Source organism: Hyla sarda, chromosome 8, assembly GCF_029499605.1.
Source record: "Hyla sarda isolate aHylSar1 chromosome 8, aHylSar1.hap1, whole genome shotgun sequence".
NCBI classification, from domain to species: Eukaryota; Metazoa; Chordata; class Amphibia; order Anura; family Hylidae; genus Hyla; species Hyla sarda.
The window spans coordinates 47,391,961-47,408,899 of record NC_079196.1 but is presented as its reverse complement, the minus strand read 5'-3'; the positions used below and the strand labels follow the sequence as shown (position 1 = coordinate 47,408,899).

At 38.7% G+C, this 16,939-nt stretch overlaps 1 protein-coding gene across 6 annotated transcripts in view; it reads left to right on the top strand.

Moving 5' to 3' along the window:
- LOC130284323 (sodium channel protein type 2 subunit alpha) overlaps positions 1-16,939 on the top strand; it is a 310,775-nt gene that overhangs the window by 277,609 nt on the left and 16,227 nt on the right. For all 6 annotated transcript variants that reach the window (XM_056534558.1, XM_056534559.1, XM_056534560.1 and 3 more), the window contains one exon: positions 9,215-9,337. In XM_056534558.1, coding sequence (XP_056390533.1) covers positions 9,215-9,337 — 123 coding nt within the window. The remainder of the gene's footprint in view (positions 1-9,214; positions 9,338-16,939) is intronic.

The following is a 16,939-nucleotide window of genomic DNA, read 5'->3' as shown; positions in this document are numbered from 1 at the left end:
GAGGGGTGGACTCACTTATGGGAGATCCTGTATATATAATGTGAGGGGTGGAGTCACTTATGGGAGATACTGTATATATAATGTGAGGGGTGGAGTCACTTATGGGAGATACTATATATAATGTGAGGGGTGGACTCACTTATGGGAGATCCTGTATATATAATGTGAGGGGTGGAGTCACTTATGGGATATACTGTATATATAATGTGAGGGGTGGAGTCACTTATGGGAGATACTGTATATAATGTGAGGGGTGGAGTCACTTATGGGAGATACTATATATAATGTGAGGGGTGGACTCACTTATGGGATATACTGTATATAATGTGAGGGGTGGACTCACTTATGGGAGATACTGTATATAATGTGAGGGGTGGAGTCACTTATGGGATATACTGTATATATAATGTGAGGGGTGGACTCACTTATGGGAGATACTGTATATATAATGTGAGGGGTGGAGTCACTTATGGGATATACTGTATATATAATGTGAGGGGTGGACTCACTTATGGGAGATACTGTATATATAATGTGAGGGGTGGACTCACTTATGGGAGATACTGTATATATAATGTGAGGGGTGGACTCACTTATGGGAGATACTGTATATATAATGTGAGGGGTGGAGTCACTTATGGGAGATACTGTATATAATGTGAGGGGTGGACTCACTTATGGGAGATACTGTATATATAATGTGAGGGGTGGACTCACTTATGGGATATACTGTATATATAATGTGAGGGGGGACTCACTTATGGGAGATACTGTATATATAATGTGAGGGGTGGAGTCACTTATGGGAGATACTATATATAATGTGAGGGGTGGACTCACTTATGGGAGATACTGTATATAATGTGAGGGGTGGAGTCACTTATGAGAGATACTGTATATATAATGTGAGGGGTGGACTCACTTATGGGAGATACTGTATATACATTATGAGGGGTGTACTCACTTATGGGAGATCCTGTATATATAATGTGAGGGGTGGAGTCACTTATAGGAGATACTGTATATATAATGTGAGGGGTGGACTCACTTATGGGATATACTGTATATATAATGTGAGGGGTGGAGTCACTTATGGGAGATACTGTATATATATAATGTGAGGGGTGGACTCACTTATGGGAGATACTGTATATATAATGTGAGGGGTGGACTCACTTATGGGAGATACTGTATATATAATGTGTGGGGTGGAGTCACTTATGGGATATACTGTATATATAATGTGAGGGGTGGACTCACTTATAGGAGATACTGTATATATAATGTGAGGGGTGGAGTCACTTATGGGAGATACTGTATATATAATGTGAGGGGTGGAGTCACTTATGGGAGATACTATATATAATGTGAGGGGTGGACTCACTTATGGGAGATCCTGTATATATAATGTGAGGGGTGGAGTCACTTATGGGAGATACTGTATATATAATGTGAGGGGTGGAGTCACTTATGGGAGATACTATATATAATGTGAGGGGTGGACTCACTTATGGGAGATCCTGTATATATAATGTGAGGGGTGGAGTCACTTATGGGATATACTGTATATATAATGTGAGGGGTGGAGTCACTTATGGGAGATACTGTATATAATGTGAGGGGTGGAGTCACTTATGGGAGATACTATATATAATGTGAGGGGTGGACTCACTTATGGGAGATCCTGTATATATAATGTGAGGGGTGGAGTCACTTATGGGATATACTGTATATATAATGTGAGGGGTGGACTCACTTATGGGAGATACTGTATATATAATGTGAGGGGTGGAGTCACTTATGGGATATACTGTATATATAATGTGAGGGGTGGAGTCACTTATGGGAGATACTGTATATATAATGTGAGGGGTGGAGTCACTTATGGGATATACTGTATATATAATGTGAGGGGTGGAGTCACTTATGGGAGATACTGTATGAATGGATTCATTTTTGCAGATGAAGTACAATTGTTAAATTAAACTTTTTATAAATGTGTCCCAACGCGTAGATCATCATCATGAGGAATGTGAAGGGATTGTTGGCACTTAGTGCCCAGAGCGGTCCTCTGGGATTGTGCACAAATGGCTGTGAATATGGTATTTGGACTGTAGATTGGATTACTCTAGTGCTATGTGATTTCATTCTAACCACACATTTTCTGCAATGCTGTTTTTAATGACACATCGATCTTTCTACAGGAAACAGATGGCTGTTCTCTGAAGCTGTAATGGCTGCATAAATACTATTGTGATGAACTATACCTTCTGTTTTATAAATTATTTCATCTTTTTCTGTACAATGATGGCGATCTTAGTGTCCTGGCATTTGCTGTGTATTCATTTTAGTGCTTCGCCCAATATTCATTTTTAACATTTTAGATTTACAGTTAGATTTTGTGGCTTAAAAATATCCATATTCATTAAATTCAGTTTGTTAAGGTTATGCCAATAAAGAGGTCGGCCCACCATTACCTATACTATTCATTGCATAGACCATAAAACCGTAAACAATGTTGGCATTTACAGTTGTCCCTCAAGTTACAATATGAATTGGTTCCAGGACGACCATTGTATGTTGAAACCATTGTATGTTGAGACCAGAACTCTATGGAAACCTGGTAATTGGTTCTAAAGGCACCAAAATGTCATCCAAAAAATAGGAAAAAGTGAGAATTAAAGAAAAATAAGTAGATAACTAATATAGATAAAGCAAATCCTTACATATAAAAGTAAGAAAGATCTGCTGGGAGCTGTAAATCACTGTCTATGTCAGTGTTTCCCAAGCAGGGAGCCTCCAGCTGTTGCAAAACTACAACTCCCAGCATGCCTGGACAGCCAAAGGCTGTCCGGGCATGCTGGGAGTTGTAGTTTTGCAACAGCTGGGGGCACCCTGCTTGGGAAACACTGGTCTATGTAGAGGACAGGAGCTTCTTCGGGGTCCTGTACGGTACACGCAGTGTCCTAAAAAAGTAACATGGAGTCGCCCTGACCTGGTGTCCTGTGGAGCAGATAACCCTTGTACAGGTAAAGTGTACAGAACATGTAATACCTTCCTGTACTGTAGGGGGCGCTACCAGACACCAGTCAGTGCATGCACTTCAGTAATACAGGGGTTTTACCAGTGAATGCCCATTCTGATTGGTCAGATCTTCCGGCCATTGACACGTTTCACAGATCTGGACATAGTGTTAAAAGTAATCCAAATAGTATTACATTTATTAAGACAAAATAGTGCCACTTCTTGTTTAACATGAATAGCAAGGTGCATGTCCACCTATGTCCATGTCCATGGACACACATTCTGAGACACTCTCAGCAATAGAAATGTCTATCTGGTATGTTTCTAAGGAAGTGCATACTAAGGATGTCATACAGTATGTACCTTCGCTACCCTAGTTCCCATAATATCTATGGCTAAGAAATGTGAGAAGGGATGATTTTTACAGCTGCCAGAGGGGGAAGTAGACAGATTTTTCCTATGTGACTTAGATGTAGCACCAAGTTAGACACATGGATACAAACAGTGATGAGCTAGTAACAGTATTTGTGGCTTCATGGGATAGTGGCAGTCAGGGACAGCTCTCATGGATTTAAGGACAAAGAAATCGGTGTAAACTGTTCTGTCCTTAGAGATGTAGTAGATATACAGATAGTGAGCATTGTATGTGCTTACACTGTTTAACGAAGTAGTGATTGAATTAATTCTCCTTATCAGTTATACACAAGGCTGTAACTGCTAACCATTATTCTGTAATGTCCCTTGCAATGACTATGCGTGTCCTTAAAGGGGTACTCCGGTGAAAACCTTTTTTCTTTTAAATCAACTGGCTCTGGAAAGTTAAACAGATTTGTAAATTACTTCTATTAAAATATCTTAATCCTTCCTGTACTTATTAGCTGCTGAATACTACAGAGGAAATTCTTTTCTTTTTGGGATGCTCTCTGATGACATCACGAGCACAGTGCTCTTTGCTGACATTATTATAATAATAAGTCTTTATTTATTGTTGTCCTTAGTGCGATTTGAACCCAAGGCCCCAGCACTGCAAGGCAGCAGTGCTAACCACTAAGCCACCATGCTGCCCTTAGCATCTGCTATGCATGGTTGCTAAAATAGACAGAGATGTCAGCAGAGAGCACTGTGCTCGTGATGTCATCAGTGTTCCAAAAAGAAAGGAATTTCCTCTGTAGCATTCAGCAGCTAATAAGTACTGGAGGGATTAAGATTTTTTAATAGAAGTAATTTACAAATCTGTTTAACTTTCTGGCACCAGTTGATTTAAAAGAAAAAAGGTTTTCACCGGAGTACCCCTTTAACAATCTGACCAACAGACCTATACAGGTCCCTTCTGTCTAAGGACTAGACACAGTCCCACCTATCTGAATTTCAGAGGCTTCATTGAGATTACCACTGTAAAGTTGTCTAAGTCCTCTTAGATATTCCTTTGATGTCGGTTTTCTTCTCATGTCGGATTTTAGATGACTTAATCTTCTTACTGGAACCAACAGCAGTTAATATGCAATTAATGTGTAATAGCTATTTTCAGGAATTGGTAGAATTACTTCTCAGGTGGAGTGCAAGGTGCGCACTTTGTAGACTTAACGTTGGATGATACAACCATAACTATATGCAATTGTCATATTCAAAGATATATTTGTTAGTCTCTTCTTAGTAACATTTATGTTCATTATTCATGTTTCCAAGTGTAAAAGTAAGATATAAAAGGTAGGATGCAGCAAATCCTCTTTTGGATGACCACCCAAAATTGCAGTAAAAAATTGGTCTTCTAGAGGGATCAGTCTTCCAGAGAAGAGGGCCTATATAGAATGGTTTAGATCTGGTCTAGATCTGGTCCTCACCTCGTAAATGCCAGTGTCATAACCTGTTTAATTACTGTCATCTGTATGAGACTTACATTCACCTTTGGGTGCAGTTTAAGCAATAAAATAGGCGCTCAAACTGCTGAACACAGGGCACAGGTGGTGGCTTCCCTTCTTACATTTATTTCTTGAGGACAATGAACAGTGCCAGAAGGAATCACCAAACATGCTCCCGGCACCTGAAGGTATCTTACCTATGGCCATATAATTAGATGTATATTACCTATGGCCATATAATTAGATGTATCTTACCTATGGCCATATAATTAGATGTATCTTTCCTATGGCCATATAATTGGATGTATCTTACCTATGGCTATATAATTAGATGTATCTTACCTATGGCTATATAATTGGATGTATCTTACCTATGGCCATATAATTAGATGTATCTTTCCTATGGCCATATAATTGGATGTATCTTACCTATGGCCATATAATTGGATGTATCTTACCTATGGCCATATAATTAGATGTATCTTACCTATGGTCATATAATTGGATGGATCTTATCTATGGCCATATAATTAGATGTATCTTACCTATGGCCATATAATTGGATGTATCTTACCTATGGTCATATAATTAGATGTATCTTACCTATGACCATATAATTGGATGGATCTTATCTATGGCCAAATAATTAGATGTATCTTACCTATGGCCATATAATTGGATGTATCTTACCTATGGCCATATAATTGGATGTATCTTACCTATGGCCATATAATTGGATGTATCTTACCTATGACCATATAATTGGATGGATCTTATCTATGGCCAAATAATTAGATGTATCTTATCTATGGCCAAATAATTAGATGTATCTTACCTATGGCCATATAATTGGATGTATATTACCTATGCCCATATAATTAGATGTATATTACCTATGGCCATATAATTAGATGTATATTACCTATGACCATATAATTGGATGGATCTTATCTATGACCATATAATTAGATGTATATTACCTATGGCCAAATAATTAGATGTATCTTACTATGGCCAAATAATTAGATGTATATTACCTATCGCCAAATAATTAGATGTATATTACCTATGGTCATATAATTAGATGTATCTTACCTATGATCATATAATTAAATGTATGTTATCTATGGCCATATAATTAGAGGTATCTTACCTATGGCCATATAATTATGTTACTAATTTTTTTGGCGAAAAATTTGTTTTTGGTCAACAAAATAGAATGGCCATGTCTCTAGAACAGTATTGTTTAGGTCAACAAAATACTATACGACCATATCAGTACACTAGCCTTTGACAGCATCCATCTAGATTAAAAAAATGACATTGTTTTATAGAATCGAACATATAGCTATGTTTTGTCCCACACAAGGGTCTTATTTAGTTATCAATAAGAACCCTGTGTGGGTAAAAACTGTGTTGTATACTACAATAAATAATTATTTAAAGGGGTACTCCGGTGAAAACCTTTTTTCTTTTAAATCAACTGGTGGCAGAAAGTTAAACATATTTGTAAATTACTTCTATTAAAAAATCTTAATCCTTCCTGTACTTATTAGCTGCTGAACACTACAGAGGAAATTATTATTTTTTTTTGGAATGCTCTCTGATGACATCACGAGCACAGTTCTCTCTGCTGACATTATTATAATAATAACACTTTATTTATTGTTGTCCTTAGTGGGATTTGAACCCAAGTCCCCAGCAATGCAAGGCAGCAGTGATAACCACTGAGCCACCATGCTGCCCTTAGCAAACATCTGCTATGCATGGTTTCTAAAATGGACAGAGATGTCAGCAGAGAGCACTGTGCTCGTGATTTCATCAGTGTTCCAAAAGGAAAGGAATTTCCTCTGTAGCATTCAGCAGCTAATAAGTACTGGAAGGATTAAGATTTTTTAATAGAAGTAATTTACAAATATGTTTAACTTTCTGCCACCAGTTGATTTAAAAGAAAAAAGGTTTTCACCAGAGTACTCCTTTAACTTAGATACTGCCAAATGCTATTTTTCTATGGTTGGTATCTAACCATTATTGGGTTGGTGGTTCCTTGAAGTTGTATTGGAACTATTTATATGTAGACAAATCCACTTTCCTTTTTTTTATTTTGTAAGCTTTTTGGACATAACAATAGGCTAGTTTCTTTTAGCACACAGTGACCATATACCGTGCATGCTTCAATGCTTCAATTTGGAAGAACATAGTGAATGCTTTTTTAGTAGGTAGGTAGTACGATTATTCATGTTCTCTTCTATGCAGTTGTAGGAGCTTATGACTCGTGTTTCTTGAGCAAGAATTACATGATCCCCATATAACAGTGTAATAGATTAATATTTAGAAAGTTATAACTTTTTGTCCATACATTTTTTTCTTCAGTGCTTTATGAGGTTGTCCCTCCTACACCTTGTAGTCAGTGCATGACTTGATGTTTTTGGTGGTCCCCGTTGAAATTTTGTCATAGTTGGAAAATAATATATTATTAATATTTAAATTAATTTTAATACTATTGACTATGGCATCGCAAACAACATCTTTTAGTTGTACATAACTTGGGTAATGCCACCTTGACAGCAACCATATTTAATATGCACCCTCACAAAGTCCATCCTAGTCTGAAAAAAGTAATAGTAAGTTTGGTTTGACTTAGGCTTTGGCTACGCTGAGATTTTGTCTGCGAAAGCTATTATGTGACCAAGAAATTGTGCGTTGAACTGCATTGATCGCACTTTCTTAGGGTTAAAGGGGTTATCCAGGAATAGAAAAACACAGCTAATTTCTTTCAAAAACCGCTCCCTGTCTGTCTCCAAGTTGGGTGTGGCTCCCCAGCTCATTTCCATTGAAGTGAATGGAGCCAAGTTGTAAAACCACACCCAGCCTGGAGACAGACGTGATGTTTTTTGAAAGAAATTAGCTGTGTTTTTCTATTCCTGGATAACCCCTTTATTGTAACTGAATGGGATTCAAGATGGAGGGATTTCTTGCAGCTGTCAAGCCACAACTACTTGTGGGATGCATCATAACTCTATGTAGTTTTCCTTAGCCCCGACACAGCACGATCACTGCAGTGTGACGTTATTTTTGGTCATGTGCCTCCATTCGTGGCTGAACTTGCTGTGTAGTCCCAGCCTTAGCAAACTTCTTTGCTTGATTATCAGAAGTGACTTTTGGGGTTACATACAAAGCTGCTGTATATATTTCCAGGGGCAGCAATACACTTTTTTATACATGATCTTCATACTGTTTTGACAATTCTGCAATTTGTGCGTGTGGCCACTGAGTTTTCAGTTTGCAAGAAAGCAAATAAATGTGATCTTGCTATGCTGCTTCCAAATAGACATTCTCAGATATTTCCAGACAATAAGGTAAAACTACATTTGTCTACATTTTCACTAGGGGCTAGGAATACAACATTCAAATAAAAATTTGCAGAAAAAATACATTTTCAGTTGGGGTCATGATTTTTACCATATGACCTTTTTCTTAAAGGGGTCATTCTGACTATGGTTGATAAAATTGGGAATGCCTGATTACTCATTCCCATCTACATGTATACATGAAAGAGGGGCTTGAATGGGAAGGTGAGCACTACTGCACTATACAAGCTGTATGGAAGTGACCAACTTAACCCAAGGGCAGCCGGGGACTGTTATCCAGCATTGTCACAAGTAGCAGGGGACCCAATGGTCAGACCCCCACAGTTTGCACAGTTATCGCTTATAGAGTGAATAAATGATATATATTTTTGGCCAGAATACCCCTTTAAGAATACAAGAATAAACTATCCTTGAAAGTGAAGACAAAAACACATAATTATTAACCAATTTAAAAAAAATATTAATTGCATATGCCATTGGTTCTGAACAGATTTCAATTATATCCCTTTTGGCGGTCGCCCTTGGGTATGATCAGCTAGCCGCTATTAAGTCTCTAAGGACCTTGAGAGCATTGAGACCTCTACGTGCATTATCAAGATTTGAAGGCATAAGGGTAAGACTAAGAGTCGGGTTGTCACACAGCATAGATTCACTTATTTTCTTTGTTGTAGGTGCCTTTTTATTGTCAGGCTTAATTTTGCTCTTCAAAATCAACTGGAGATTTGGCAAAACTGTGAGAGAGGGTAAGACTTAGAGGGTTTGTACTTCGTTGCGTCAACAGGTCTCTGTCATCAGGTGAAACCTCATGTGCCCTGTTCTAACCAGATTTCATTTTGCAGCTGACCATCCTCTGGTGATATGGAAAGCAGCTCAACTCTCCTGGAAAACCAAAGGATACCTCATGTTTGTACAGTAAAATGTGGTGCAGAAATTAGAACTGTTGCTTTTGTTTTCATATAGGTTTCTCTTGTTAGCTTAGTTGCTAATGCCTTGGGATATTCAGAACTAGGGGCTATTAAGTCTCTAAGAACATTAAGGGCATTGAGACCACTAAGAGCCCTCTCACGATTTGAAGGGATGAGGGTAAGATGAACATTAAAAGAACTTTTAATGCATGTGTAGATACATGCATGTGGTATGTCATAAGGAATGAATAACCAGCTCTGTACTTATTGCTTTTACATATCATGGCACCATTACTTTAAATTGTATACCCAATAAAATGTCATGAATTAAGACAGGAAGGAGCCCATCCTAAATCAAAACTAAAGGGGTACTCCAGGTGCCAGAAAGTTAAAAATTTTTTGTAGATTACGTCTGTTTAAAAATCTTAATCCTTGCAGTACTTATCAGCTGCTGTATGCTCCAGAGGAAGTTTTGTAGTTCTTTACAGTCTGCTCTCTGCTGTCCATCTGTCCATCTCAGGAACTGTCCAGAGCTTGAGAGGTTTGCTTTGCTCCTATTCTGGAAAGTTCCTTGTATGTATGAAAAAAAGCAGAGGTGCGAAGACGGCACTATATAGTGCAGTTACTTTTGATAACCGTGAGGTGTAGAATAGGTATATAGATCTTGCTCACCTTGCATTGTTGTGCTAACAGGCACAACACTGTGAAGCACTTTAGATAAGCAGATGTCGGGAGGCAGCCAGCCATCGATGCTGTTGTCACTAGTGTTGAGCACGAATATTCAAATAGCAAATTATATTTGTTATTGTTTTTTTTTTGTGCTTTTTTTCATAGTACACATCACAATGATGTGTACTGTGTAAATAAAAGTGATCATCCCTCCCTGCTTCCAGTTTGTGGTCCAAAGAATGCGAATATGCAAATGCAAATTTTATGCGCAAAATATGCAAATATTGGCACTTCCAGAGGACACTGATCCCTCCCTTCTTTTAGCTTGTAGGCCAATGAGAAGGATGCAAATACAGTTGTCAGAGGTTAGCAACATTTCTAGAAACCAATAGGAAAGTTGTTAGTTGAAAAATATAATCTCGCAAGCGCATGTTGCTAATTTTATTACGAATTCCGCATGGAAACAAAGTGAATGAATATGCAAAATTCACCAATATAGGACGAATATTCGTCCAAATATTCATGAAATATTGCGAATTCCAATATGGCCTATGCCGCTCATCACTAGTTGTCACAACAGTATGGGATACAAGTAGGCAATCAGGATAGAGATGAGGATGCCTTGCGACGCATCACCTGAGGACACGATGATGGTGAGGACAAAGTGTCTTTTATTAGGCAAGTACATACAGTAATGCTATGGACAACGCATTTCAAAGGACTCTTCCTTCTTCCTCAGGTCCGTATTACATCAAACACAGTGTTACACACACACACATATATATATATATATATATATATACACTTAAAAATTGTCTTGAATTGAGAGCCTTAAAAATTGTCTTGAATTGAGAGCCTCAATTCAAGACAATTTTTAAGTGTATATATATATATATATATATATATATATATATATATATATATATATATATACGTGTGTAACACTGAGTTTGATGTAATACGGATCTGAGGTAGAAGGAAGAGTCCTTTGAAATGCGTTGTCCATAGCATTACTGTATGTACTTACCTAATAAAAGACACTTTGTCCTCACCATCATCGTGTCCTCAGGTGATGCGCCGCAAGCCTCAAGTCAGATTTTACAGGTTAAAGGAGAACCCTGCCAGGTCATCCTAATCCCTATCCTGACTGCCTACTTGTATCTGGACAGTTCCTGACATGGACAAAGGTGTCAGCAGAGAGCACTGTGGTCAGACAGAAAATAACTACACAACTTCCTTTGGAGCATACAGCAGCTGATGAATACTGGAAGGATTAAGATTTTTAAATAGACATAATTTACATATCTGTATAACTTTCTGGCACCTATTAATTTGAAAACTTTTTCTTTTTCACCGGACTACCCCTTTAATAGGCTACAAAGACTTATGTTCTATTGATAGTCTCCAAACTGTGGACCTCCACATGTGGCAAACCTACAACTCCCAGCCAATGGCTGTCCAGGCATGCTTGGTAGTTGTGGTTTTGCCACAGTATGAAGACCGCTGGTCTATTGCCTCCATAAGAAAAAATAAATTAATGAGTAAAATCAATGTTCTGAAATTTCCAAAAATGTTACCGATAATGTCAATGGCTGATTTATGGAGAGGAGTTGGGCTATGTCCATCATTACAGCCCAAATGCAGGGAAGGTCACATGATGTCATTGCAATGTTGAGGGATACTATGATATGTCCATCCCTCAACAATGCAATTACATCACGTGACCTTTCTGCTACATTCCAGCTGTGTTCTGCATCTTTCCACCATTTGTCTGTATGGAAGTCTCTGAAAATAGTAATCCAATGAAGAATTTACTTTATTTTACTGTATGTGATCTGCATATAGAAGACATAAAGATAAAACACTGCTATAAATTAAAAATTAAATTTAAAAAAATTAAACAGAATCTTTCAGCAGTTATGAGCCCTCAAACTGCTGATAGCACTATATAGACTATTGTTTTTCAATCAGTGTTTCCCAACCACCGGTCGCAAAACAACTCACAGCATGTCTGGATGGCTAGTGCATAGGCATCACGCCTCCTTCCATAGACATGAATGGAGAGGGGGCGTGATGGCTGTGGTTGCCCGTCATACGGCACGGAGTTCACTCCCTTTGGATAGGGGATAAGATGTCTAGGGTTGGAGTACCCCTTTAAATCATTTGTCACAAATTTTTGTTTACTCAATGTCAACCCTATCAATTTTCATATGTACGACTACAAAAAATCTACACGATTTGACTTTGAGATCACACCATGGCATTATCGGTAACTAAACACAGTAGATGACTACAGGCATAGCCAATGTTATTGTTATAATGCATAGGATGTGTTTAGTAAGAGAAAATCTGGTCCTCACAATTAGATGGAGGCCGGTATTGTTCATCCAATGCAGTTTTAATAATATTGGCTTAATCTGTTGTGCGGATGCTGCTGTATAATACATTAAGTCAGTAGTAATAATTTATGTACGCAAGAAACTATTGTTTAGTCTATTATTTCCTGGCTATTATACACTTCAGTCTATGCATGACTATATTGGATTATGCTAAACACCTACAATGGCCTTCTGATGCTTGTACTACAATGACTCACTTGTTATCATCAATCGGTACAATTCCTTATTATGTCGTGGACTTTGTTTGTATATTTCAGAGCAATTATATGTTCACAAATATAAACAAAGACATTGTAAAAGGGGTTATTCATTATTGGTTAAAAAGGATCTGTTGTTGTCTAGAATAAAAAACAAACAAAAAAACCCTCTTACTCTAGTGCCACGTATAGGTAAGGCTGATTTCACACTATAAAAATACCTCTGTTAGGGTGCTTTCACACACGGGAAAACCGTCCGCTCCCGTATCCCAGCCGTATCCGGCCCAAGCACCATTCATTTCAATGAGCCGACCGGAGTCAAACACTGACTCCGCTTGTCTCATTTTTCCCCCTATACGGTTTTCTGACCGGACCTAGAACCATGGTATACCACGGTTTTAGGTCCAGTCAGACTGTATACGGGGCAAAAATGAGACAACCGGAGTCAGCGTTTGACTCCAGTCGGCTCATTGAAATGAATGGGGTTCAGGCCGGATCCAGCTGGGATACGGGAGCGGCTGGTTTTTGCCCCTCCCAACCGGATCCAGCAACCGTACACTACAAACGTAGTGTGAAAGCACCAAACGCCCGTCATAAAAACCCTGGAAATCGTCCGTTAAACGGGCGTTAGATAATCCCTTTATAGTCTATGGGATTTTTATAATAGCCGTTTTAACCTGTTATTTGGTGACAGGCGAACGAACGGAAAAAATAGTGCATGCACTATTTCTCCCGTTACTATCGCCCATCACAAAATAACGTCCGTTATTAATAACGGGCGATAACAGGTTAAAATGGCTATTAGAAAAATCCCATAGACTATAGTGGGATTTTCTAACGGTCGTCAGGGAATTTTTAACGGCCGTTTAATGGACGATTTCAAGATTTTTATGACGGATGAATTTTTATAGTGTCAAAGGTGCCTAACTAATCTATCAGTCTATGTTCCATTATAAAAGAGCTTTGAAACATCACCGAAGATACTAACCAAACCAAACAACCTTCTGTATACAGCTTTTTTTTATGTAAGGCAGTGCTTTATCACCCAGGTGCATAAAAAGTACAAATGTGTTACACAAAAAAGTGCACTACTCCTACAGGAGAGAGGCCCCCACAAACCTTCCCTTCTCCTCAAGGCCAAAAGTCACCTGCAAGGATCAATGTCCTCTCTTCACCAAAGCTCAAAGAGGACCAACAGTACTGACAGCATCCACCAGGGTGGCAACCCAAGTATTAACCAAGGAGCCAACTACAACTACACTGGTTTCGTTGTGTATGTTGGTTGCATATTTTGGCGCAGTTCAGCATTTGCGCCTTTTCAGTGTGCCTTTTGGACCTTTTCCAAAATTCTAAGTACACACACTAGAACAAGTGGGCTCAGCCAAATCAATAAAACCACACAATCATAAGGGGTGCTACTATGTGTATCACTGCACAAACACTAAATCAAACAGAAAAGAGAAACACAATGCAGCGCACACCCAAAAGTATGTATCAAAGTTTACTACAAATTCCAAAATCACAAAACAGACAGAGACATTTAAAACATTTAAAAGGGCCACAAGGGCCGCTGCAGCGGCCCTTGTGGCCCTTTTAAATGTTTTAAATGTCTCTGTCTGTTTTGTGATTTTGTAATAAACTTTAATACATACTTTTAGGTGTGCGCTGCATTGTGTTTCTCTTTTCTGTGTGATTTAGTCTTTTCCAAAACTTATCTGTATTAGAGCACTTTGTAGTGACTTTTTTTCCTTTTTTTGCAGTGGTCACTTTCATTTATCATTTGTGCTCCTTTCCAATAGGTGCAAAAAACGGTGCAAATCAGTGCAATTAGGTGCAAATCTACCCCATCATTGATAAATTCCTCTCATAGAGATTGATTAAAGGGGTACTCCAGTGAAATACTTTTTTTTTCTTTAAATCAACTGGTGCCAGAAAGTTAAACAGATTTGTAAATTATTTCTATTAAAAAATCTTAATCCTTCCAGTACTTTTAAGCAGCTGTATGCTACAGAGGAACTTTTTTGTCATGTCCACAGTGCTCTCTGCTGACACCTGATGCCCTGATGAGAAAATCCCCATAGCAAACCTATGCTGCTCTGGACAGTTCCTGATACGGGCATCAGGTGTCAGCAGAGAGCACTGTGGACAAGACAAAAATGAAATTCATAAACAAAAAAATTTCCTCTGTAGCATACAGATGCCGATAAGTACTGGAAGGATAAAGATTTTTTTTAATAGAAGTAATTTACAAATCTTGGTGTACTTGATAGGAGAATGAAAAGTCTGCACTCACCGGTACTTCCAGTTCAGCAATATTTATTGCACATACTCACAGCCTGATGCATGATCAAAGGGAGGACAGCAGATGGTAACGGGGGGGGGGTATCACAGAGAGGCAGTGCAGTTCAAGCCAACTAATAGTTGATCTAATTTTAGAATAGACAGCCCTCTGTCACTCTCTGAGACCCTTTTGGGGTAATAACAACCACTGCTGCACACTATTTGTATGGTCTTGCGGTGGTTGTCTAGACCACGCCCCCTTTCTGACATAAGCCTTGTCTTTGCAGCTATTGGCTACAGAAGTGCTCAAGTGTTAGTTATATAGTTGTTAAACCATTATTATGTGGCGTTAGAATCTCTGAATACATCAGAAAGATTCCAGTATTACATCCATATTAAGTAACCAGTAAAGGGTGGCTCCGAATCAGAATGAGCCTTTTATTATTGCAGCAATGTAATTATTTTTTAGTAAGAGGCATAAGGATTGATATACACGTCTTCAGGGAAGCAATAATATCTGGAATGAACTTTGGCAACACAGTGCATTATTTATTTAAGAATGTCAGGAAAGGACATAGACAAGCACGTCAGCGGTTAGGTGGTTTATTTTTAGAAATGCAATATATAATGATTATTTCCGCAATGACTATTTATGATTGATTTTAGTCACTAGCGGGTGGTTAAAGGTTAATTCTAAAAATACCAAAAATTATTCAATAGTCTGAATCTATCAGTATAATATATGTGATAGAATGGCTTAGAAAGACATTGTTGACAGTCATTCACCACCGTGTGACATCCCTAATGGGTTGTTTCCATTTTAATAGGATTTAGGAAAAGCCTAGTTTACTAGATAGCGTCTAGTGTTTGGATTTTGCAGCCTGCAGAAGATGCAGTTCATCTGTATCGGTCATAGAGAACTGTTTTAAGCAAGGACAAAACATATTTCTATTCCTGGCTTTGTTACAAGCAATGGAGCCATTCCCCACTAGAAGAGTATTCGCTAAACTATCTGTTCATTAAAATTCAGATATCCAGCTCCATGGTAACCAAGCCATGGTACAGCTCATATGACTTATTTTTCTACGAGATGGTTCAGAAATAAGTATGTTTTTCCCAAAGTAACAACATTTGAACAGCCTTGAAATTCTATGAACTTTATTGCTGGAATAATAAGGGAGCATTGCAATGTTAAGATGCAAGTGTATTTTAATAAAAATGTGGCTTTTTACTGCACCTACAAAGATAAAGGACCCTCAATGATGCATAAAAGGTCAAAACAATGAATATATAGCTTCTGTTGTCCTAGGAGGACAATATAGCTTTATAATCAGAAAGTTCATGAGTGAACCATTTTTAACCTGATGTTAGTCTCCTAATTCTTTCTCAGTTTTAAAGGGGTACTCCGGTGCTCCAGCGTTCTGAACATTTTATTCAGAACGCTGGGAGCAGGAGGCAGTGATTGGCATGGTGGCTGATACGCCCCCTCTCATGCATGGAGGGGGCGTGGTGTGATGTCATGAGGGGGCAGGGCTGTGATGTCAACACCACTGCTGCAGGAACCCAGCGTTTGTTTAGAATGCCGGGTGCTGCGGGAGATTGCAGGCGGCCCCAGCAGCGGGACCACCACAATCAGACATCTTATCCCCTATCCTTTGGATTGAGGATAAGATGTCTAGCAGCAGAGTACCCCGTTAAGAGTAAAGCAGGCTGTATATTTCATCTCTGCTTATCCCCAAATACTATACATGCACGTTCGGTTCAGCCTGCATGTATTCTAGATGGGGAGAATGGAGTAAGCCATGCCAAACTCCTTTGGTGGTGGCAGATCTCAATAAGAACAGAATGATGAGTTATGTAGAAATCCAACATGGCCGACCCTTTTCTTCCCTTGCTAGAGCGTGCGGTCCTTGCAGTACAACAATGGTTGGAGTTTGACAAAATCAAAGCCACTCATACAGATCAGGTCTCCACTCTGGTTCATTGGTCACAACTCTCCTATGTGTGGTCAGGTCAGTAAGGTTTGCAACCATACACTGTCCTATTCTGTTATTACAGGGGTATTCCAAGTTAAATTAACCTATCCCCTCTTTACATAATAGGTGGTAAGCATCAGAACATGGGGGCTCTGACCGCTGAGACCTCTGCGTTCTTCAGAACAGATCCCCAACTCGCGCAGCTAATCCATTCATGGTCTATAATGCTACCGAAGCGAGCCAAATTCTGTGTAGTGAT